Consider the following 22186-nt stretch of genomic DNA (forward strand, 5'->3'; position numbering starts at 1 on the left):
TTGCAAGGCAGTCTCCCCCAGGGAACCAGAGGAGAGCCAGAAGCCTTCCATTGAAAGGACCTGCCATTTATGGGAAAGCTGGGGCAGGGCTTCCAAAGCACGTGGAAATGGAAGGCCAGAAGCCCAGAATGGCTGCTCCCTCCCTCTTTGCTTCCCAGAGTCCTGTTGGGTTGGTGCCGAGGCTGGGAAGGGGCTGCTGGCCATGGCAGGACACTGGCTGACTGCCGGGGCTAGAGGTGGGTGCTGGGGCCAGAGCTCCAGGGCATTTTCCCAGGCTCTTCTTGGAGGAGGATGAAGATGCCCAGTGAAGTGACCCACTTGACTGCCAGGAGGTGGGAGAGCATCCCAGTCCCTGTCCCTGGCTTCCACATGAGGGACACAGACTCAGATGGGGAGGCAGGTCCTTTAATCGTATTTGCAGAGAGACTAGGAGGGGGCTCCATGTTAGGCGGCCTGCTGCCCAAGGACTAGGGGGCAGGGGCCGGGGGGGTTGCTGTCTGGAGGGCGGATGGTCAGCACAGGACTCGAGACGTGGTGTGGGGGGGGGGGTAACAGGGTGGGAGGAGGGGGGCTGGCTGGGGTGAGCCGTGAGAAGAGCGGTGGGTCCTCTGCCCACGCTCCCACGCCCCCAATCTGGTCTCTTAGTGGCGGAAGCTCCCTGGCAGGCCCAGCCCAGCCTGGTCATCTCAGGAGTGTCTCAGCTCCACCTCGGAGCCAAACTGGGGCCCGCGGTGGGACCGGTGGAGTCTGTGCTGGCGGATGCTGAAGAGCCGCTGGGTGAGGCCTATGGTGGCCACCAGCAGGACGATGCCCAGGAAAAGCAGTACCCACTGGCCCACACGGGCCTGCTGCTCCTCCAGGTCCAGGCCCAGGAAGTTGACACGGCCATTACCCGGGATGGGGCCTTCCGAGTTAGCTGGGCAGGGGAAGCAAGGAGAGCAGGCGATGGGCAGGCTGTGGGTAGGCAGCCCACAGGTCGGCGGGCAGGGCCGGGACTCGGTCAGGCTGGCTTCCCTGTTCTTGCTCTGAGGCTGGACTGCAGTCTGCCTGAACTGGGGAGGGGGCTGGCCTGGGGCTGAGGGGGATGGGGTGTGGTACCAGAGTTTGGCGTCCAGTTGTACTGAGGCCAGCCCAGCTTCTCCCCGTGCCGCCCATTCTCAGTGAGGAGCCAGTCCAGCAGCGGCTTGAAGTAGTTCATCATGGCGGACGCAGACATGTTGGTCTGGCCTGTGATCAGCTTCATGGCTTCTGGCCATGGCTTACTGAAGCCTAGTTTCATAGCATCCCTGGGGGAGCGCCAGAGAAGGGACACGGAGTCAGAAGGACAGGTGGGGAGGCTCGCTGCTCCTGCCACAGCCTGATTCCAACCCTCCATATCCCTCTCTTCTGGCCTAAACCTCCTTTGGGATTGGAAAGTCTTGAGCAGGTCCCAGGGGTGCGCGATGGGAGTGGGGGAGGGATGGCAGGGGTCCAGAGGGCTCTAGTTCCCCACTGGGGTGGCACATTAAGGTCTGGCACAGGCTCCACCTGGGATCCCCAGCCCAGGCATCAAAATGGCAGATTTTCCCAGAAGAGCCCCACTGGAGTCAGAGTGTGGGAAACGATCAAAACAAAGCCAGAAAAGACTCACGCCAGGCGCTTCCCTGCCTCCTTAGACTGGTAGATGTCACATGTGTGCAAGGGCCCCTTGTGGCCAGCTGCCTGACACAGAGCCTCGTGGAACTGGAACTGAATGACAAAGCCGACGAAGTACCTGGAGTGGAGGGAAGCATGGCATGGGGTGGGGTGGTTGAGGACCTGTGCCACCTAGCTCCAGTTGCCCATCACCTTCCACTGCAGCCCGGGTGTCGCTGGGAGCTCACCCTCTGGTCTTCAGGGCCATCAAGGCCCCCCGTTTCTATGCCTCCCACCTGTGAGGCTCCCTCCATGTCTCGGGAGGACTTGTTCTGAGGAGCTCTGGGGATCACTCATGGGTGAGAAGGGTCAGGGCAGATCCCTTCAAAGATCTGGCCAGTTGCTTGTAAGGCAGTGAGGTCTCCATCCCTGGGGTGGATGTAAGTAGAGGCCAGGTGTTGCCTCAAGGGTCTCATGCCTCTGGCAGTGTGGTTTGGGCAGGGGAGTCAGCGCAAATGATTCCCAAACAGCAGGGGTTCCCTGGTACAAATCTGCAGGTCAAGGCCAGAGCCACCTCTCCGCACTTGGTTCAGAATGTCCCAAACCAGCAGTGCTGGCCTCCCACTTTGAATGTTGGGCACAAGCCATCTGCCACTGACTTTCCTGGCATTTCTTAAAAGCGCTTTGCCAAGGTTGCTGGTCAGAATTTGGACTGTGTCTCCTTTGCCCAACCCTGCCCTGGAGAATTATCTACACTAAGCTCAGAAGCTAACCATCACTTGGGCCTGGATTCCACGTGAAAGCGAATGCCAGCTTGGAAGCCAGGAAACCAATGGAGAAGGCAGGTGGTAGCCCTCCTCACAGGTCATCCTGGTGTGCTGTCTAGGTTGGATCTGTTCCGAGGGGCCTTTGGATCCCCTTTGGTCCCCTGCCCACAGCTGCTCTCTGAAACATCTGAGCAGGCTTTCTCTCCCTTCCTAGACAGTGGAAACATAACTCACCCGCCCCACACTTCTTTATTACATCCTGACTATATGCTGACATCATGCCAGGTGCTAGGGTGGGAAGGTGGGCACAGTGAGCACGAGCCCTCCCTCTCTGGGCTTCAGGGACCACAGGTGGCACACAGTGGCCACAGCCTTACTAGGACAGCCCTCACTGCCCTCTGCCTTGCCTCACAAGTGGCCTGGGCCATCTGCAGCTCAGGGACACCTAGACCCTCCCCTCAGGTGTCCTCAGACCCTTCTCTCCCAGGAGGGCCCCAGATCCTACAATTACACTTCCTAGCCCTTAGTAAGTGCTCTCCTGCAGCAGGCAGAAGGGAAGGGCTGGACACCTCCACACTCTGGCTACGTGACTCACAGCACTGGTGTGTTTACACATCCCAGTTAAGAGTATAACTTCAGGGGCGTCTGGGTGGCTCAGTCAGTTAAGCGTCCAACTCCTGGTTTTGGCTAAGGTCATGATCCCACGGCTTTGTAAGTTCAAGCCCCACATCAAGCACTGTGGAGCTTGCTTGGGATTCTCTCTCTCTCCCTGCCCCTCCCCCCACTCGTGTAGTCTCTGTCTTTTCAAAATAAATAAATAAATAAATAAATAGAAACTTTAAAGAAAGAATGTAATTTCATACGGTGGGTTATGGTCACCATTTCCTGACCATGCTCTGTATTAGTATGCTAAGACGTTAAGTTCTGCTATACAATCTTGTGAAATGGGATTTCACAGGTGAAGAAACTGATGCTCACAGACACTGAAAAATTTGCTTAAGGAAACAAAGAAGTGGAGACAAGACTTGAATCCAGTTCTCCCTGACCCCAAGCCTGTGACTCCATACTCCTAACAACACAGCCTTCCAATCCAATTGGGTCTCTAACTCTAGTTTTAGTGTGTAGAAGGTCTTCCAGGTACAATTCAAATTATATCATAGGCAGTACGTTGACTATATAGTAACGGAATCACAATCTTGTTTAAAAACAAAACAAAACAAAGAAAACAGTGCTTAACTCATGATCTAGCCATGGGTCATGGGTCATGGTTAATAATGTTAACTATCCAACCAAGGTCTTGTAACCATTAGCCAATTATAGTAGAGTTTCTGTTTTCAACTGCCTCAAGCGTAGAGGCTCTCATCACATCAAAAGTGTGAAACAACGAGCCTTGATGGCAGGTGAGTGGCCTAGGAGCAGTGTGCCATGCAGCCAGGTCCCCCAGACAGGTAGCTCCTCACAGGACAGCAATGGCACTTTGAATATTCAATGGCCTCTTCCCTTCTCCTTTACCTGATATAAGGCACACTTGAAGGAACGTGGAACTTGGCCCCTGGGTCAAAGTCACCTTGAGACCGGGCCACTGGGGGGCAGAGGCCCTGGTACTTCAGCCTGTCAAGGGAAAGATACATTGGAGGGAGGATTTGGGGAGAATCAAGTCAGGAAGAGTTGGTGTTTTTGAGATAAAGGGTGGATCTTGCCCCAGGGGTTACACTGGACAGTCCAGATTCTGGTGTGCCTCTGTGCACAATCACCTCCTGTGCACCTCATCACTTAAACACACACTCACACACACAGACACCATGGAGACCCCCCCTCTGAACCCACATCCCCACAGGGTCATTCTAGGACCTGAGGTTCCACCACTCTTGGTTGTAGTTCTCCTTGGTGATGCTTCCATCAAATACCCTCCAGCGCCACTGGTCGACGAGATAGCTGAAGGGGACAAAGGCGATCTTGTCGAGTGCCATCTTCATCAGAAAATTGATGTCTTGTTCTGCCAAGGGAAGGGAGCCTGGTCACCAGATCTCTGCCTGCCTCCCGCCACATGATGGGTGTGCAGTGGGTGGAGAGGGGACAGTGGGCTCTGTGCCTCTCTGGGTCTAACGACCTGCCTCTTGGGCTGGTATAGGAGTTCCATCTTCTTTGCTCACCCTCCTTATTCCCCACTGTTCTGTCCCAACCTCTGCCTGTGAGCCATCAAGTCCCCTCTCCCAGCCTCCCAAGCTCACTGCCCCTTCTTAGTCCCTCTGCCCACCAGGACTTCCCGTTCCTCTCTCACCATAGCCGCCACCCTCGCTACTCAGCAGGTTGATACTGTGGAGGTGCTTGGGGGTAGACACCGAGAGGGCCAGCACATCTCCAATGGCCTCGTGAAAGCCAGGGTTGGCACCCTCCCGGAAGGTCACAGGCAAGTCCTTGTACTGCATGAAATACTGTATGTGGCCCATTTCATGATGGGCCACCACCAGGTCCTCCATGTTCACAGTGGTGCACTGCTTGATCCTGGAACACGGAGGGGGTGGGGCAAATGGACCTGCTGTCCTTACCACATACAAAGCAGACCCGCATCAATACTATATGCAGGGAACACAGCATTATGGGAAGGAAAACCAAAGGATGCATGGAGTAAGCCCAACAAAGGGAATCTCAGGGTCAGAAGCTTCTACAGTGTGGTCATTTAGGCCATTCCTCTCCAACTTCCCTGAATCACTCCAGCCCTTACTGCCATGTTGCTTTCTGACTGCAAAGTACTTGCTTGAGAGGGATAACTGAGGCATCACACTCAGTTATGATTAGTGCAGACCTTTCTAGAATGTGGGTCCTGGGGTTTTTCATGCACACATTTTGTCTTTTCTAAGACTTAGGCTTCCTGAAGGGAACAACAGTTATTCTGAGCTTTTCTGCATCCCATGTGCCCGATACCAGCAAACACATTCACCCAGGACTTATGTGGTTAGGACTGAAATGACATCTGTAGAGTTGTCCATACCAGAGGTCCCACTTCCCCCTTGATCCTTCCTCATTCTCTTTTGTGAGCTGATGCAATTTTCCCTTGGATCTAACCAAAGCCCTTCAGTGCAGTTGACCCCATTTTTCTGCCATTGTATTGGGATGGCAAGAGTTTCCTGGCATCCTGGTTACGCCAGGGTGGTGTTGGGGTCTTCCTACCTTCTCCTATGACTCCCCTTACAAGGAAAACTCCAAAACAGGCTCCCATCCCCCTGATTCTGTACATCCAGCCTTACAGCTGCAGTCCTCACGCGTTTGAAGGAAGGGCCCAAGGATAGGCAATCCCGTGAACTCTTAACTGGTTTGTTCTAGTGTCTCTGTATCCACTCTTACTAGAAGACACTTCATCAATAGTGACAGATAATCTTTGCCACTTCTCCCAAGAGGTGGGGTCTTTTTTTTTTCTTCTTTACATCTATATTGACTTTGTGACTTGCTTTAGCTAAGAAAATGTGGCCGAAGTGACACTGTGCCAGTTTTGGATTTAGCCTTTAAGAAACCTGGCTGTTCTTGCTTTCTTTCTGGGGGATGCTGACTGCCAGGTAAGAAATCTGACTGCCTGACTGTCATACTGGGAGGAAGCCCATGCTAGCCTGGAGAAAGATGTTCCCATCAACCCCCAGCTGCTCCAGTCATCCCCGTCTGAGGACTCAACATGTGAGTACAGAAGCCAATTGAAGCTTCCTGTCCCAGCATGTGCCACATGGAGAAAAACCGAGGAACCCAACAAGAGCCAGAACCAAGACCCCAGACACATGGCCTCACTGAGCTACCCTACCATTACCAGCCATCAGAGCTACCCCAGCTGAGGTCTCCATCATTGCACAGCAGGGACAAAGCCATTTCCACTGCATGTTGCCTACACTCCTGACTGATAAAGCCACAAATATAAACAAATGGTTGTTCTATGCCACTAAGTTTTGGGGTGGTTTGTGCATCTGTCTTTGCAGCAATAGACAACTTTCTTCCAATGAAGACAGCTTCTGAGCCTCTGCCAATGGTGAAGATGGATCTGTGCAAAGCCTCCCATGTTCTCATGTACCTGTCTGTGTCAAGACACAGGGAGATGGCCAGCTGTAGGCAGAGGCCACCCCAGAATGAGGGAAGGCTGAGCAGCTCTCACAGTGCTCACCCAGGACTGGGACCTTGGGCACTAACCATGCTAACAAAGCTGGTCAGTGCTTGAGAAGACCCTCACCTGGTAGACAAGGCTCCCCTGCCAGAAACCAATGGCCAACCTGAGGCCAAGCCCAATGCTCTTGACCCTCCATGCTAAGCTCTGGCCCCTGTACTTGTTTCTGCTCACTCTGGCTGCAGGGACAATAGTGGAAGCTGTACCTGGCTCATCTCCTAGCCCACTGAGCTCAGGATAAGGTCCCCTGGCTGCAACCTGGACACACCTGAAGTCTTTGCCATTGTAGAAGTCCCAGGCAGAGGCGTGGCACACTACTTCCCGCCCATCAGTCGGCTTCTCCAGCATTGACTTGTTCCAGAACTCAAAGGGCACGGGCAGCAGCCCCAGGGAGGTAAAGAAATTGTCCGCTTCCTCAAACATCTTTCTGGGTGTCCAGCCCTACAAGCAGAGGGAGCTCTGCCAAACCTGGGGACTGTGGGGACAGACTGTATACTGTCAGGGTGGGGGTTAGGAGAGGACCCAGCCAGAGGGAATTCCTGAAGCAGAGGCCTTCTCCCACCAAGGCAGAGGTTCCCCCTACCCTGTGCCTTGGGGCTTCCCTGAAGGAGGAGAAATGTGATGAGGGGCCCATGTGCACCTGCTTTATCATGGCCTCCGTGGCATCTATCTTGGGGGCTGAAGGGAAAGGCACCACCAAGTCATAGATGTTGGACCAGGTCTGAGCCCACATGTTGCCTGGAGGCAGGTAGGGGAAGAGAAGGCAGAGAGAGGAGAGAGAGATGTTATTTCTTAGACTCAGTACCATCACCCATGGAAAAGGAACCAGATCCCAGACCTTATGATCATAAGTATATCCCAAGCACCTGCTGTTTGCAAACTGTGCTGGGCATTTGACATACATTGTTTTTAGCCTGCACATCCAGCTCACAAGGTCATGACCTGTTTTGAGTGCCAGGGGCTGAGTTTTAAGCCCCGGCTCTGCCCCCAATCTGGGGGCCACTTGGGCATAATGCTTCCTTTTTCTGGGGTCTGTGTTTTTCAGTCATCAAGCTGATGTCCACTCTGACATTCTGGATCAAGGATGGCTGGTCTCTTGGGCTCCAAGGACCCTAGAGACTGAGCAGGAACTAGACCCAAAGCTGGATGAGGTTCTGGGGTCTCCCTCATGGTTGGCAGTCTGTGGCCCTGTCTGGCCTCTCTGCTCACAGAAACGAACCCCCCAGGGATGTGTTCTCTGTGCCCCGACAGGGACAGGAACCTGGGAGCCTCCACTTTGCTCCAGTCCCTGCCAGTCCTCATCATCTTCCACTGCCTACTTCATTCATTCAGAGCATTTGAGTTTACAACCCCTGAAAAAAACAAGGGTCCAAAAGTTGGGATGAATCTACACTCTCAATATTCTCTGTTCTCCCAACTCCCCTTCGCCTGAGTGCTGTGTTTGCCCTTCTAACTCCCTACCACTACCTTTTCCATCTGTCAGAACTGCCCATCTTTAAATTTTTTAAAAAAATTTTTAATTTTTGAGGGAGAGAGCAAGAGCACACATTCGAGCAGGGAAGGGCAGAGAGGGGGGCCCAGGATCTGAAGCAGGATCTGCACTGACAGCAGCGAGCCCAATGTGGAACTCAAAACTTATTGAGTGAGATTATGACCTGAGCTGAAGTTGGGTGCTTAACCAACTGAGCCACCCAGATGCCCCAGAATCTCTCATATTTCAAGACTCTGCTCATGTGCCACGTCCTGCGTGTGTGTGCGTGTGTGTGTGTGTCTGTGTGTGTGTGTGTGCACGCTTGTGTTTACTTCTCATCCCCAGCCCCTTCCTCACCACCCCTGCCCTAGCATCATGGTCATATGGTCTCCCTTGATGATATTATGAATTCTCCCGCTGCTCCACCCATGGTGACTTGCACCACGTGGTTCTGTAGCAAATGTGCCAAATGCAAGCAAGGGTCTCCCTGCACCCAGCTGCCACACACCCCCTACCCAGCCCTAGCGACATTCTCTCCAGACTCACATTCTCTCTCCACCTGATGCTCCATTCTAACATCCCACCCAGCCTGCCCTCTGCCATGTGGACAGCACTGGCCCCGCCCTCCCTCATCCGTGTCTGTGCCCCACCCCCACCCCAGGCCCAGTACTTGTGCTCACCCAGCAGGTGAGCGGGAATGGGGCCCTCCAGGTTGATGTGCTGGGGCCCGTAGTGGCGGTGCAGGGCCCGGCGCACGTAGGCATGCAGGTTCAGGTACAGCGGCTGCAGCTCCTGGTAAAGCTGCTCCAGGTCTTGCTCCAAGGATGGCATTTCGTACATGGCTCTCCAGGAGTCACCTGCATCTTCGTAGCCTGCAGAGGGGCCACAGTCAGGCTCTCTCAACACCTGACCATTCCCTGAGCACCCTCCGCCCCACCTCCTCTAGGGGCCTCCTTCTCGCCAAGTTTAGGGGCTCAGAGGAGCCTTCTGAGGGCCCCAGAGAGCCAGTGATCTTGGCCAGAGAGACTCACCATTGAGCTTTGCGGCCTTGTTGGCAAGTTCCACATATTTGGGGAAAAAGGGGAGGATTGCTCTCCCCACCTTGTCTCGCCAGCTCTTCCAGGCCCATAACAGATCTTCATGTTTCCGGGATGTGGCCATCAGATTCGTCAGATCTGGGGGGAGGGGATGTGTGGCTTGAGCCTCCAGCCCTGGGCTCACCTCCCACCTCCTGTATGGTGAACTTAGTCATGAGAGTTTGGAACTGGGACAAAACTGGTGAGTTTATGTCAAAAGGCCTGTACAGGCAGTGAGTTTAGTAAAAACTTTAGAAAGGGTGGTGCCCTTTCCACAAAGGCTTACAGGGTGGGTGGCCCTGGGGCTGCTTGCAGCGTGCACACCACCTCAGGGCTGCAGCAGCCTTGGGAGGGGTGCTCTGGTTTGCACATCAGTGTCCTGGTGACATGGCAGGCCCTCCCAGCCAGGGAGTCGCCCAGCCAGGCACACACCCAGACTTCAGGGCTGCTGCTCCCCCCTGATTCCTGCAACCTCTCTGTGGGAGGGACAAATGGCTTGGTGACACAAAACCTGAGATCTTATCTAGTCTCCCACTGACCCCAAAACTGCCTTGCAAGTCACGGAACCCCCTTTTCCCTAGCTTTAAACATTTTTTAAACTTATTTTTGAGAGACAGAGAGACAGAGCGTGAGTGGGGGGGGGGGGGAGGCGGTAGAGAGAGAGGGAGACACAGAATCTGAAGCAGGCTCCAGGCTCTGAGCTGGAACCCATGGGGCTTCAGCCCACGAACCGCGAGATCATGACCTGAGCCAAAGCTGGATGCTAAACCAACTGAGTCACCAGGTGGCCCTCCCTGTCTTTAAAATGGGGATAATCCAGCACTCACGGGGTGTAAAAAACAAACAGGAGTACGAGGCCGTGAGCAGGGAGTGAGCCTGGTTGGTCTTTGAGTCCTCACAGGGCCCGGGGGACCTTTTGCTAACTGTTAGTGAACCGGACTGAATAAAAGGATAGCTGTGAAGGCAGAGTACAGAAAGCCATCCCAGCGTCATCAGGGAGCCTGAAGTCCTGGGTCTGTGTCCTGTCACAGCCATGGGACTGTGCGTGTAGCCTCCTCAACATAGATGATGCGGAGCTGATGTGCACTTCTTAGAGCTGAGGTGAGCACGGCCTGAGCTTGTGTGTCAATTGGGTAGGCTCACACAGACCAGTGGTGCCTTCCCTTTCTGCCCACCTGGACTGAGGACAACATTCAGGGCCCCCCACACCTCACTATCTGACTCCTACTCTCTCCCTCTTCCAGAACATGGCTTGTGATATCTACTTCTCACAGAGAATGAAGTACATTCAAATTAGTTCTGTTTAGGAGAAATAATGTATTTTGAGAACTTCACCTCTGCCGTCTGCTGATGTGAGCATTGTGTTTTGTGGGTGCTTCTTAGTTTTACTAATGGCAGTGCTTTCATGGCCCGGGCCTGGGTTAAGAGGCTAATTGATAGGGGGAGGGAGGCTAAAGGCTGAGCTCCCTTTAATGCTCTTCATAAACACACACACACACACACACACACACACACACACACACATACACGCAGGCACACATATGTCTCCGCCATGCGTTGCGTGCTTACCCATATATACAAACCGTAGACCAAACCCTGTCTCAGGAAAATCGTCTCTCTCTCCTGTTTATTTTCCATTTCCCCTTCTATTTGTCATTGTTCTAATGTGGGTGTTGGGCGGAGGGCCAGGAAGAGATGGTTTCTGGGTAATAATTCCTCAGCAAGAATGTTTATGCCTCTGGCTCCCCAACCCTTGGGAGGGTGGGTCAGGAGGGAGGAGAGTACCTTCCAGTTAGGTACTTGGGTGTCCAGGGTGAGGTTTCCAAAAAGGGAAAGGTGAGAAGGACCAGCCAGTGTGGAGAGAGAAAGGGGACGGGCGAGAGCTGGTGTACTCCTTCTGGCGGCAAGTGGGTTCTCTGAGCTGTGGCTTCAGTTTAGGGGAGGAGGTGGAGGGAGGGGGGCCAGGGAAGGTGGGGAAGACATGGACAGGGTGGAGGAAGGAAGGTGCTTAGAGTTACTATCTGTAGTTGGGCGTCTAAGCACTGGTCAGACAAATCTGAGGTACCTCCTACTCTGAAGAGGAGAGCACACAGAGGAATCTAGAGGGTTCCTAGAAGGAGCAGATGGGCAGGTCCAAGGGAGGGCCTTGCCCCTTCTAAGTGGTGGCAGAGAAGCGCCCCCTGGGGGAAAACAGAGGAGGGAATCTCCTGGGTGCACTGACCCCTGTTCCATGGTCCAGCATCCCTAACACGGTCAAACTCAACCTCCCCCACCCTCCCTCTCACTCCCCACATGCCCTCACCAGGCTCCAGCTGCAGACAAGTGCCATTGTCATGGCACACAGAGGCCACGCTGTAAGTGGTTTCCATGTCCAGCAGGATCTGGTTGTACTGCAGGAGAAGAAGAGAGGCTGCACCCCTTTGCTACCTGTTCTGCCCCAGGCACCATCATGGGCAGGGGGTGCTATGGAGCTGGGGGAGCATATAGGTGTACGTCAACATGGCAGATGTCATGACACACAGCGGAAGAGGGAGGAAGCAGCCTGAAGGCCAGACCCCGAGGTAGGACCTGGTCCTGACCTTGGATCTTTCCCTCTTGCTCCCCACAAGCCACATACCTCCTCCAGCTCCTTGGGAGGCAGTGCTGCCCGCTCTAGGTCCTGAATCTTCTTCATCATCCGCTTAATGCTGTCATTCTGAAAGCTGGTCACATCAAACTGCCTGGCCCAGGTGCCGAACTTCAAGGTGTGGTTTGCCATCTGTATGTTCTTCTGCAGCTGAAGGCAAAGTGGGGGTGGACCGTGGCATGAGGCCCAGGAGCTTTGGAGAGGCCTCTGAGGAGGGGCTGTCATAGGGGGAATGGAAGGGACTGAGGGGTGCAGTGGAGCGGGGGAGTTTTATCAAGCCTTTGGCTTTGCAGCAAAGACCCTCTTCAACCTGGACTGTCTGCAAGGTCCTGGATGCAGTCTGTGCCCTTCAACAGATAGCCATAGTCACGTAAGACTATGGGGAAGAGAAGGGAAGCCCATCCTGTGTTTTGTTAGCAGACAGACAGGTTGCATTAGTTCTGTGGCCTCTCTGAGCTTCAGGGTCCCATGTGTAAAATGGGAATAAGATCACTGGTTTTTGCAGGGCTACTGAGGAGTAAATGAGGCAGTAGATGGGAAGTGCCAAGGAACTGTGGCCAGCACACACAATGGTCTTCAAGAAATGCTAGTTCTTGGGGCGCCTGGGTGGCTCAGTCACTTAAGCATCTGACTCCAGCTCAGGTCATGATCTTGCAGTTGTTGGAGCCCCGAGTCAGGCTGTGTGCTGACAGCCCAAAAATAAGAAAACATTTTAAAAAAAGAAGAAAAGAAATGCTAGTTCCCCGGGGGCTCACCTTGGTATAATCTGTCCTCACCACACAGGTGGAGTGGGGCGCAGGGAAGCTAGTCCTTGCTGCGGTGGCAAACAGGGACTTTCAATCTACAAATCCACCCTTACCATTGCTTATTTATGTACAAATCATTAAAAAAAATTTTTAATGTTTATTTATTTTTGATAGAGAAAGAGAAAGAGAGTGTGAGTCGGGGAGGGGCAGAGAGAGAGGGAGACACAGAACCCAAAGCAGGCTCCAGCCTCTCAGCTGTCAGCACAGAGCCCGACGAGGCGCTCGAACTCTCGACCTGTGAGATCATGACCTGACCACTGACCCGAAGCTGACCACTTAATGGACTGAGTCACCCAGGCACCCCTATGTACAAATCATTCTCTTGCTAACAACAGACTGCTTATTAATGAGAGACAACTTCTTTAGGAATTGAGTACTTGCCCACCCAAATCTGAAGCTGAGTATTATTTTAAATATTCCCTCTGGAATTTTCATACATCCTGACAGCCTCCCAACCCCCCAACACACATACTGAGTCGGGGGGAGGGGGCAGCCTGCTCTGTCTTGGGTTTTGAGGAGTGGTCCCTGGTGGGGAGGAGCAGGCGCATGTGCTGTGTGTGTGTGTGTGTGTGTGTGTGTGTATGTGTGTGTATGGGGGGGCACGGAAAGGGCCCCTACCAGGATCTTGCTGGCCTCGGTGGTGATGTTGGTGTTATAGTTCCAGTTAGCCTCAGCATACTCGTTCAGTATCACCTGGGATCTCCGGTCATACTCCTCCACAAACTTTCTGGCCTCCACCTCATCGGTCACCAGGCCTGTGGGACAGAGTAGAGGCAAACAGACAGGCCTCCCCTTGCCCTCTGCTGCGGGTGGGCCCAAGCCTGCCACTGCCCCTGCCTCTCCCTCCTCACCTGCCCCCTCAGACCCCGCCCCGCCCCCCAGCCGGTCCCACTTGGGCTCTGGGTTGTCTGGCTGCTGGTTGTTGTCTGGCGAGTTGTTGTCTGGCTGCTGGTTGTTGCCTGGCTGGTTGTTCCCTGGTTGGTTGTCACCTGGTGGGTGGCCTCTTGGCTGGGGACCAGCGTGGGGTGCCCACAGCAGAGCAGGAGAAGGAAGAGGCTGGGCAGTCCTGGAGCAGCCCAACCTTGGCCCATGGCCGCGGGAGAGCACAGCCCTGTAGCCACAGCCTCCTGGCCAATAAGAATGGAGCCTGCAATGTGACCTCACAGAGCAGGGTGCCTGCCAGCCTGCCCCTGGGGGGGCCTCAGATCTGGGCACACCCTCCCTAGAATGCTGGAAAGGAGACATGCCCGTTCCTACCCCATGGTGCTGTCATGAGCGAAGGGCACTGCATGGCCCTTCAGGGCAGGGCGCTGAGGCAGAGCTGGGAGCAGCTCACCAGGAACCAGGAACCATGGGCCTGGGTCCAGAGTTCAGAATCGGGGAGTTGCTTTAGCAGCCCACCCCATCCCCCATCAGGGCTTTACCAATGTCCTGTGGGTAATTGTTGGGCACCGGTGGCCGCCACTGGTATTCTGGCCACCCCAGCACCTCGCCGTTGCGCTGATTCTGCTCCTGCAGCCACTGGCTGACCGGCTGGAAGTAGTTGAGCAGCGGCTGAGCGTCCAGGGTGTCTGAGCCAATCGCCTCCTTTAGCACCTCCTGCCAGGGCCGTGAGGAGCCTGACCGCAGCGCCTCCCTGTCAGGCAGGGTGGGCACTGTGGGCACAGGGGGCACAGGCCAGCATCTAGTACTGGTCCTTGGCCCCCCTCTGTCCCCCACTGGCCTGCAAGAACAGCAACATGAAGACGCTGGGGACCAGGAGCTCTGGGAAGGGGACAGGGACATGTCTTGTCTCTTGCCAGCCAGAAGGCCCAGAGTAAATACTTGCGAGGAAGGAGTGGGTGGGAGGGAAGAAAGGCTCCCTCCACCAGCAGGGCCCTGTGATTTTCCCATGAGCAGCCAGTTGCCTTTTAGACACGTCTTCCTCCCCCTTCTCCCCTCACCTCCCCCTTGCCCTTTGTCCCCCCCACATACCGGAGCTTGGCCCCCGCCTGGGTGGACTGGTAGATGTCACACTTGTGCAGTGGGCCCTGATGGCCTGCCTCCTTGCACAGGGCTTGATGGAACTGGAACTGCAGCACAAAACTCACAAAGTACCTGCAGGTACAGGCTGGGCGTTAGGGGGGATGGTGGGGAACCCTCGCTCGGGCACCATCCAGCTCCCTACAGGGTAGAGGCCAGACCGGGGGATGCCTTGGGGGAGAAGGGAAAAACAAGCCTGGCTCCAGGGAGAGGCCCACTTTAAATTCCAGGCCCACGGATGTGGGAGGGGGGCAGAAGAGCATGGGGACAAGCCCTGAGAACTAGGTGGCGGGGGGAGGGCAGTAATACCTGATGTACGGTGTTACATTTGGGACATGAAACTTAGCTCCGGCATCAAAGTGTGTTTCATTTCGGGCAATTGGAGCACAGATCCCCTGATATTTGGTTCTAGAAGAGGATGGTTAAATTGTCTTAGCATGTAAGGCTTGCATGAGGGCTGATTTAGCCTTTGCAGAAAACGCTCTAAAGCAGACATTCCCACCGTTCCCACTGGGGCCATCCCTTCCCCTCCTGGTGAATTGGGGAAGACTTCCTGGAGGAGGGAGTTTTAGGCAGGAAAGAATGTGTAGGTGGGGAAAGGGTGGAGAGGGGGGCCGGAGGCAGGAGGCTCCTGGTTGTCCAGGAGAGTGGGGAGGGAAGCTTGGGGTTAGGTCCTTGGTGATCCCTCTTTGCTCACCGGAGATACCACCAGTCAAAGTTGTAGCGGGAAGGGGGGGTTCGCCCACTAAAGACCCCCCAACGCCACTGGTCCACCAAGTAGCCAAAGGGCAGGAAGGCAATTTTTTCCAGTGCCATCTTTAACAAGTAATTGATGTCACTTTCTGTCGGAAGATGAGATGAGAAGAGAGGTCAGAGGGAGAAGGGGGTCCAGCTAGGGCAGGGTGGGCCTGGGCAGGAGCCAGCAGGAGGAGGGGCTGGCAGATGCAGAGAAAGGAAGGGTGGCCTTCACAGCCATGGAGCCTTGCTTGGAAGAGGGCCCTCGGGCAGTGTACAGTTGGGACTCGGGGCGGGCTGTGAGGCTCCGGGTGGATCCCCAAACCTGTCTGACCTGGGGCGGAGCGGGAGAAACAGGAAGGGCAGGTGGGAACATGGGCAAGCTGAGTCCTGCCGTGGGATGGAGTGGGGTCTGGGTAGGGCCGGGCTGGGTCCTCTCCACCCCCCATACCCATGTCATTGCTGACATTGTCCAGCAGGCCAATTTTGTGCAGATGTGCAGGAGTGGAGACGGAGAGCGCCAGCACATCCCCGATGGCCTCGTGGAAGCCAGGGTTGGCTCCTTGGCGCAGGGATACAGGCTGGTCCTTGTACTGCAGATAGTACTGCACGTGGCCCATCTCGTGGTGCACCGTGGACAGCTGGTCCATAGTGACCCGCGTGCACTGCTTGATCCTGGGGCAGGGAGATGGCGAGGGTGAGGGTGAAGGACAGGAAAGGGCGGGGGCTAGAACATGGGGATGCTGGCACCTGAGGGAAAGGAATCAGGAGGGCACTGTCCTGGACCTTGAAGGAGCTGGTGGAAACATACACATCCTCTGCCCTGCCCCAGCCTGCATTCAGGTCTTTGTCCTCTGTTCCAATGTACAGAGTTGCTACCTGGCAAAGCTACTAGGGGAAGGTGACCGAGAGGGTCTCATATGCCCAATGGCCTTGGAATTGACCCAGTCTACCAGACAGTGTTGGGGCTGGGGTAGAGGTGGGCCTGGGAACTGGCTTTTCTTTGCCCAGGCTGCCCACCCTTCCTAGAGCTCCAGAAATCCCCCTTTTCCCTCCCATGTCTAGACCTGAAGTCTTTCCTGTTGTAGAAGTCCCAGGCAGAGGCATGGCACACCACCTGACGCCCATCAGTTGGTTTCTCCAGCATGGACCTTGTCCAAAACTCAGGAGGCATGGGCAAGAGCCCCAGGGAGGTGAAGAATTCCTCTGCCACTCGGAACATGTGCGTAATGTTCCAGCCCTGGTTTGGGAGGGGTGGTGGTGCAGATACAGGTCAGGGACCAGGAGTGGGAGCTCACTGTGGCTGCCTTGGGGGCAGGTCTAGGGATCTCCCACCCAGGTCAGCTCCTTGCTCATGAAGGGCATCTCTGCTCTGTGGCCTCTCTTCCCAGAGGCATGGCCCCTACTAACCACAGTGGATAAACAAAAGTAGATGGCCGCTCTCACCCCACCTCTGGGATCCTGGAGGGAGGGGTTGGCCCCTCACCCAGGACACAAACCCCAGATCACTGCTTGTACACACACTCAAGGCTGCTGCTCTGTGGAAAGGGTGGGACTGAGGTCCCTTCTGTACCCATCTCCCTCACATGACTTCTTCCTGCCCCCTCCCCACCTCTGACTACTTTTTGCTGTCCCCACCCTGGCCTAACTCCAAACTTACCTTCTTCACCATAGTGCTGGTCACATCGAGACTGGGCTTGTTAGGGAAAGGCACCACCAGATCATAGAGGTTGTCCCAGCTCTGGGCCCACATGTCCCCTAGACAGAGGAAGGGAGCCAGACAGCTTAGCTCCCTGCCTGCATCCCCATGTCTGTCGCTGGGCAGCACTCTGGGACCCTGGCACCTGGGCCCTACTTGGCTGGCTGAACTAGGCATCTCCCACACCAGTCCCTCTCAGGCTCCTGAATGCTCCAGAATCCCTGGGGTTGGCGGGGTGAGCCCACGTGATGCTGCTGGGGTCCTTCCTGGTGGTGCCGGGGTCCCTGCCTCCCAACCCTGAAGCAAGGCCACAGGGCTTGCATGCTGGGGCATAATCTTATTCCTCCCCCACTGGATGCAGTCAAAGTCTTCAATGGGATTCCTAGCTTTGCCTTTTGCTAGTTCTCTGCCCTCTGCCAAGTCACTTCTACACCTCAAGCTTCAGAGTCCCTGTCGGAAAAGTAGGAACAGTAATGGTGATGAGAAGGGACACTTGCTACGTGGGGTCATGGAGTGAGCTACGTGGGCTCGTGTGTGGGGATGGACAGGATGGCGCTCTAAAATGTGACACATGAGGAGGACAATCCATGGGGCGTGCATAGAGGCAAGGCAATGTCCTTACCCAGCAGGTGTGCAGGGATGGGTCCCCTGAGGTTGATGTATTTGTCCCCATATCGGCGGTGCAGTGCACGGCGGACATAGGCATGGAGGTTCAGGTAGAGGGGCTCTACTTGATGGTAGAGATGTTCCAGATCCTCCACGAAGGTGGGCGAGTCATACCAGGAGCGCCAGTAGGCCCCCGTGTCTGAGAAGCCTGGTGGCAGGGGGTAGTGGTGGCGTTGGGGTGCAGCTCAGGCCCAAGGCTCTGGCACCTCCACCGCCCAGCTACGGCTCCGCCGCTCCCCTGGCGTGGCCCTTGTATCTGCCAGCTACTTAGAAAAGATGGCCTGGGGACCTCTGCTCTGTGAAGTTCCAACTAGGGGTCATTCCCACTCTAGCTTAATAGATCCTGGAGAGGCAAAGATGAGTGCCGAGGCTCCGAGGCATGACAGGAAAAGCAGGTAAGAGGGCTAGTGTGAGGGCCAGTCAGCAGCCCAGAAGAAGGCAGAAGGGGCTCAAGCTGGTTCTGTACGACCTTGGGTCAGTGTACTGAGTCACCGCAACAGCTGCTCTGTCTGGGGTTGGGCTCAGTGGGGACAGTGGGTGATGGGAGAGCACGCTGCAGTCTGGGAAGGGCAGCGCTCACACAACGGATGGGGTGGGTAAACTCACCATCCTGCTTGTAGGCCTCATTGCTGAGGGCAGTGAAGTTCTGGTACAGGGGTTTCAGCGGGATGCCCACAGCATTGTGCCAGCCCTCCCAGGCATAGAGCAGCACCGAGTAGCTTCTTGATATAGCCATGATGTGGGTGAGCTCTGAGATACAGGTGAGTGGGGTCAGGCGCTTTCTTTGAAGGCAGCGACAGTCTTCAGTAAAGCTCCCATGCTGGTCTTCACCATCTCTACCTGCTTCCTCAACATTGTGATGCCCCCAAAGCCAAGGGCTGCCTACGGGCTGGGTGGGATGGGGCTGGGAGCTATACAAAGAGAGCACCCGAGAAGAGCCCTTGTCCCTAGGGAAGTGAGGTGGACACAAGGTGGACACATCCAGAGGCCCAAGTCCAGACAGACCCTTCATGGCTTATTGGTTGGAGTGGCTAACCTCAGGCTGCCGAGTGGATGGCGGTAGCGGTGTCGGGGGATAAGAGGAGGGTATAAGCAGAAGTCACAAGGGGTCTAAGGCCTGTGGAGGGCTCTTGGGAGACTGAGAGGATCCATGAAAGGGAAAACCAGGCAGCCAAGAGGAAGGCTAGGGGGTATGGGAGTGGCCAAATCACACGGGGGTGGGTCTGGGAAGGGGTGGGGGTGGGAGCTGAGGCTGGAGGTTTCAGAAATCAGTTTGCCCAGAGAAGCAAGAGTGTGAGGGCATCTGACAGTCCAGCCCCAAATGGAGGTCAGTGCCTTTGGGTTTGGATTTACCCACTCCCTCCATGGGCCCTCCTGTTAAACACACCCTCTTACTGGGAGCAGCAGGGGCTGTGGGGGAAGGGCCGGGAAGCCCCAGCACAGAGAGACAGTAGGGACAGAGCCATACCTGGGTCCAGGGACCAGCAGATGGCAGTCTTGTTGGGATAGTAGCAGACCCTGGCCGTGGAATAGATCCTGTTCATGTTGCTTAGCAGAGAGTTGTACTGGGGAGTGAGAGTTGAGAAAATTTTAGCAGTGAACAGACCCCAGAGATAATCTGGCCGCCCCCTCCTCTTTTTGCTAGGATGAAAAGGAGCCCTGGAGAGGGGATGTGACTTGGACAAGGCCACTCAGTGGCACTCAGAATACTTCTGGTCACTAATAAACCAATTCCCCTTCCAGTGGAAGCAGCCTGTGGAGGGGGAAAAAGTGCCCTTAGAATTCGGGATGGGGTTCAAGTCCAAGCTTGGCTACTGCCTTGCAGTGAGGGCAAATGCCTCTCACTCTCTGGCTTTGATGCCTTCTCAGTCCTCCTCAGTCTTTCTAAGGAAGCCCATTAACCCAACCAGACTATGGAGAAATTTTGAAAAACCCCTTTTCATCTGTTTACTTGAATTTTGCTTTCTATACCCCATCTCCAAGAAAAATCAATGTTCCAGGAAGCCATTCTGTGCTTACAGAGGCTTCCCCTACTGTCAGGGTGCACACAGATCCCAGGGTCCCTCCCTGCCAGGCCCCTTCCCACCACCACCACCACAGTGCAGCACTGGAAGGCACACTGGCCATTTCTGCCTCCACCCCTCAGGTCCACCAGGCCCACCTGCTGCCGCTTTGCCACAGGCAAGTTGGCAGGGCCCAGGGTGCGCACACCACTGATGACCCTTCGCAGGACGGGGTCACTGAAGTTCTGCCAGATTGGGTCATACAGGTCCTTAGCCTTCTGGCCCCAGATCTCAGCAAACTCCTGGTTGAGCAGGGCTGCTTCCTCCTGTGGGCACCAGAGGGGATACAGGGGAGGCCATGGCACTGGGGAAGGGGAGGAAGACCACGGGCGGCTGGAGACTGGGGCTTGCGGGAGCACGGCTCTCTCCTTTTGGGCCTTCGGGGTCAGGAACTGGGGGAATCTGCCTAAGGTGGGCAGTGAAGCAGAAACTGGGGCCAGAAAAGAGGCAGGTGGAGGAGAGGGTAAAGACAGCGATGAGCAGTGACAGGAACATTGGGACAGGGGTAAGGTTTTGGCTACAGAGGATGAGGGCCCAGAGCAAAGTGGGCACCTTCAGCGAGGACTGACGCTGACCCAACCGAGGTCATCTCGGGGCGCTGCCACGAGGTCAGAGGAGCCAGCTTTATCCATTTGGTGCTTGTACTGGGCACCCGCCGCGCGTCTGATGGGGCGGAGCGGGGCTGGGGGCGCCGGCGGGTCTTCACCAGGTCCCCGCGGCTCGGGGGTCGGGGTCGCGCGCCCCGCTGTGACCTCTCGCCCCCCAGCGCCCGGCCGCAGGCCTGTGATTGGGCGTCCGGGCCCCGCCCCCGCCCCGGGCCCGAGCGCCCACCTGGCGCTGCGCGTTCTCCTCGGTGATGTTGGTGTCGTACTCCCAGCTAGCGACCGTGCTCTGGTACATCACCAGCTCGGCGCTCGAGTTGAAGCTCTTCACGAAGAGCTGCGCCCCGGCCTCGTCGGCGGAAAAGTTTCCGGGATGCAGCTCGGGGTCCATTGCCAGGGCGGCGGGCGGCAGCGGCAGCAGCAGCAGCAGCAGGAGCAGCAGCGGCAGGGGACAGCCCGATGCGGCACCCATGGCGCGGTGCGCGGTGCACGGCGCGGCGCGGCGCTGCCCCTTCTCCCGCGCCGCGACCGCCCTGCGGATTATAAAACCCCGCCGCCGCCTTCCGACACACCCCCACCTCCCCGCCCCGCCGCGCTTCCTCCTCGGCTCCAAAGTCTCCCCGACACGGGCCTAACCGAGCGGGGCGGGGACCGACGCTTCCTGGCCCGCCCGGGCAGGGGCGACTGCCCGGGGAGGGGCCAAGGCAGCCCCCCCTGCGAACTGCAGCCGGGCGGGGGTGGGGGTGGTGGTGGCGGCGGCAGAGGGGGCTCAGGTCAGGCTCTCACAGAGGAAGCTGGAAAGGGGGGACCCCTCCACACACACACACCTCCGAGGCTGCGGGAGCCAGCAGTTTGCTGGAACACCCAAGTCAGCACACGGTGCCCTCTCCTTGCCATCACCCAGCCTCTGCGCAGGCCCCCGGGAGCCCGGCGGTCTCCGAGACTCAGTCTTCCGGCCTCACCGCCCCAGGCCTCTCTGGGTTCCCGAGTGACAAGGTGGGGGAGCTGTCCGCTGCGCCGCTGGTGCAGCAGAGATGGGGTTAATGATCAGTCACCCGGTCCAGCTTCTCCGCCAGGCCTTGGGGGGAGGGGGTGTGGCCTGCACCCGCGGGGAAAGTTTCGGCGCTGGAGGCTGGAGGCGCCCCGGGGAGGTGCTGCGAGATGCCGCGAGCCCCCGGCTCACCTCGGCACTGGTGGGGGACTACCGGGAAAGGGAGGGAGAATGGAGGGGGTTGTTGTGGCGGGTTTGCATAGAGGCATAGGAGCGCTGGCACACATGCTCTCTTCCCACTGGGGACATAAGCTGTCAGTCGCTTACACAGCAACAACCACACAGACCTGCAGCCTCTGAGAACTATGAGATGAGCCTCCAGATGAGAATTACCCCCTCACTGACAGATGAATGAAGACTCAGACAGGTTGAGTGGCTGGCTCCAAGTCACCTCAGGCCTGCACACTCCTCCTCATTCTTTGCCTGTCTCATCCACGTGTCCCTACAAGTGACAAGCATGGGGAGGGGAAAGAATGGCATCTCCCCAGGTTGTGGAAGCTGAGGGTCCTTGCCTAACCCCTCCTGGGGACATCTGTCCCCAGAGGTGGGAGGACCCTATATGCTAGTAGACCCTTTATGCTAGTAGTGGAGAAAGGTGTGGGAGGGGAGGATGGAAGTGGATGGAGCCTGAGGCTCTGAAGGACACAGGGCTCGCCTTGTCACATGGAGCATGTGCAGAAGGCTGTGACCTGAGTAACCCCGAAATGGTGCTGACTTGTCAGATGACATGGTGCCAGGAAGACATGGAGTGGAGGAGGCTGGAGGTAGAGGTGGGGAGAAGGAGCAGACAAGAGGAAGGTGCTCTCGGGTGGTCCTCATAGCTTGGTTTTCCATGCTATAAGGA

The 22186-nt window shown here is 56.2% G+C and overlaps 1 protein-coding gene across 2 annotated transcripts; it reads right to left on the reverse strand.

Moving 5' to 3' along the window:
- Window positions 1-389: 389 nt before the first annotated feature.
- Window positions 390-20763, reverse strand: LOC120234177 (angiotensin-converting enzyme). Of its 2 annotated transcripts, XM_039235895.1 has the most exons (25): window positions 20521-20763; window positions 19788-19955; window positions 19095-19191; window positions 18233-18376; window positions 17583-17774; window positions 16922-17019; window positions 16329-16501; window positions 15713-15936; window positions 15224-15368; window positions 14836-14934; window positions 14479-14601; window positions 13929-14140; window positions 13123-13259; window positions 11690-11848; window positions 11375-11462; window positions 9028-9171; window positions 8677-8868; window positions 7166-7263; window positions 6794-6966; window positions 4663-4886; window positions 4233-4377; window positions 3894-3992; window positions 1631-1753; window positions 1099-1286; window positions 390-916 (listed from the first exon to the last, which is right to left on the reverse strand). In XM_039235895.1, exons 1-25 carry the CDS (start codon window positions 20761-20763, stop codon window positions 687-689), a joined length of 3918 nt encoding a protein of 1305 aa, XP_039091826.1. In that variant the 3' UTR covers window positions 390-686. The 2 variants fall into 2 exon arrangements, with proteins under 2 accessions (XP_039091826.1, XP_039091828.1); XM_039235897.1 differs by lacking the exons at window positions 13929-14140; window positions 14479-14601; window positions 14836-14934; ... (7 more) ...; window positions 19788-19955; window positions 20521-20763 and adding an exon at window positions 13397-13644 and having other exon boundaries at window positions 687-916.
- Between the last annotated feature and the right edge of the window lie 1423 nt (window positions 20764-22186).

The sequence above is a fragment of the Hyaena hyaena genome, unplaced genomic scaffold (genome assembly GCF_003009895.1).
Source record: "Hyaena hyaena isolate Hyena2069 unplaced genomic scaffold, ASM300989v1 scaffold_104, whole genome shotgun sequence".
Lineage (NCBI taxonomy): Eukaryota > Metazoa > Chordata > Mammalia > Carnivora > Hyaenidae > Hyaena > Hyaena hyaena.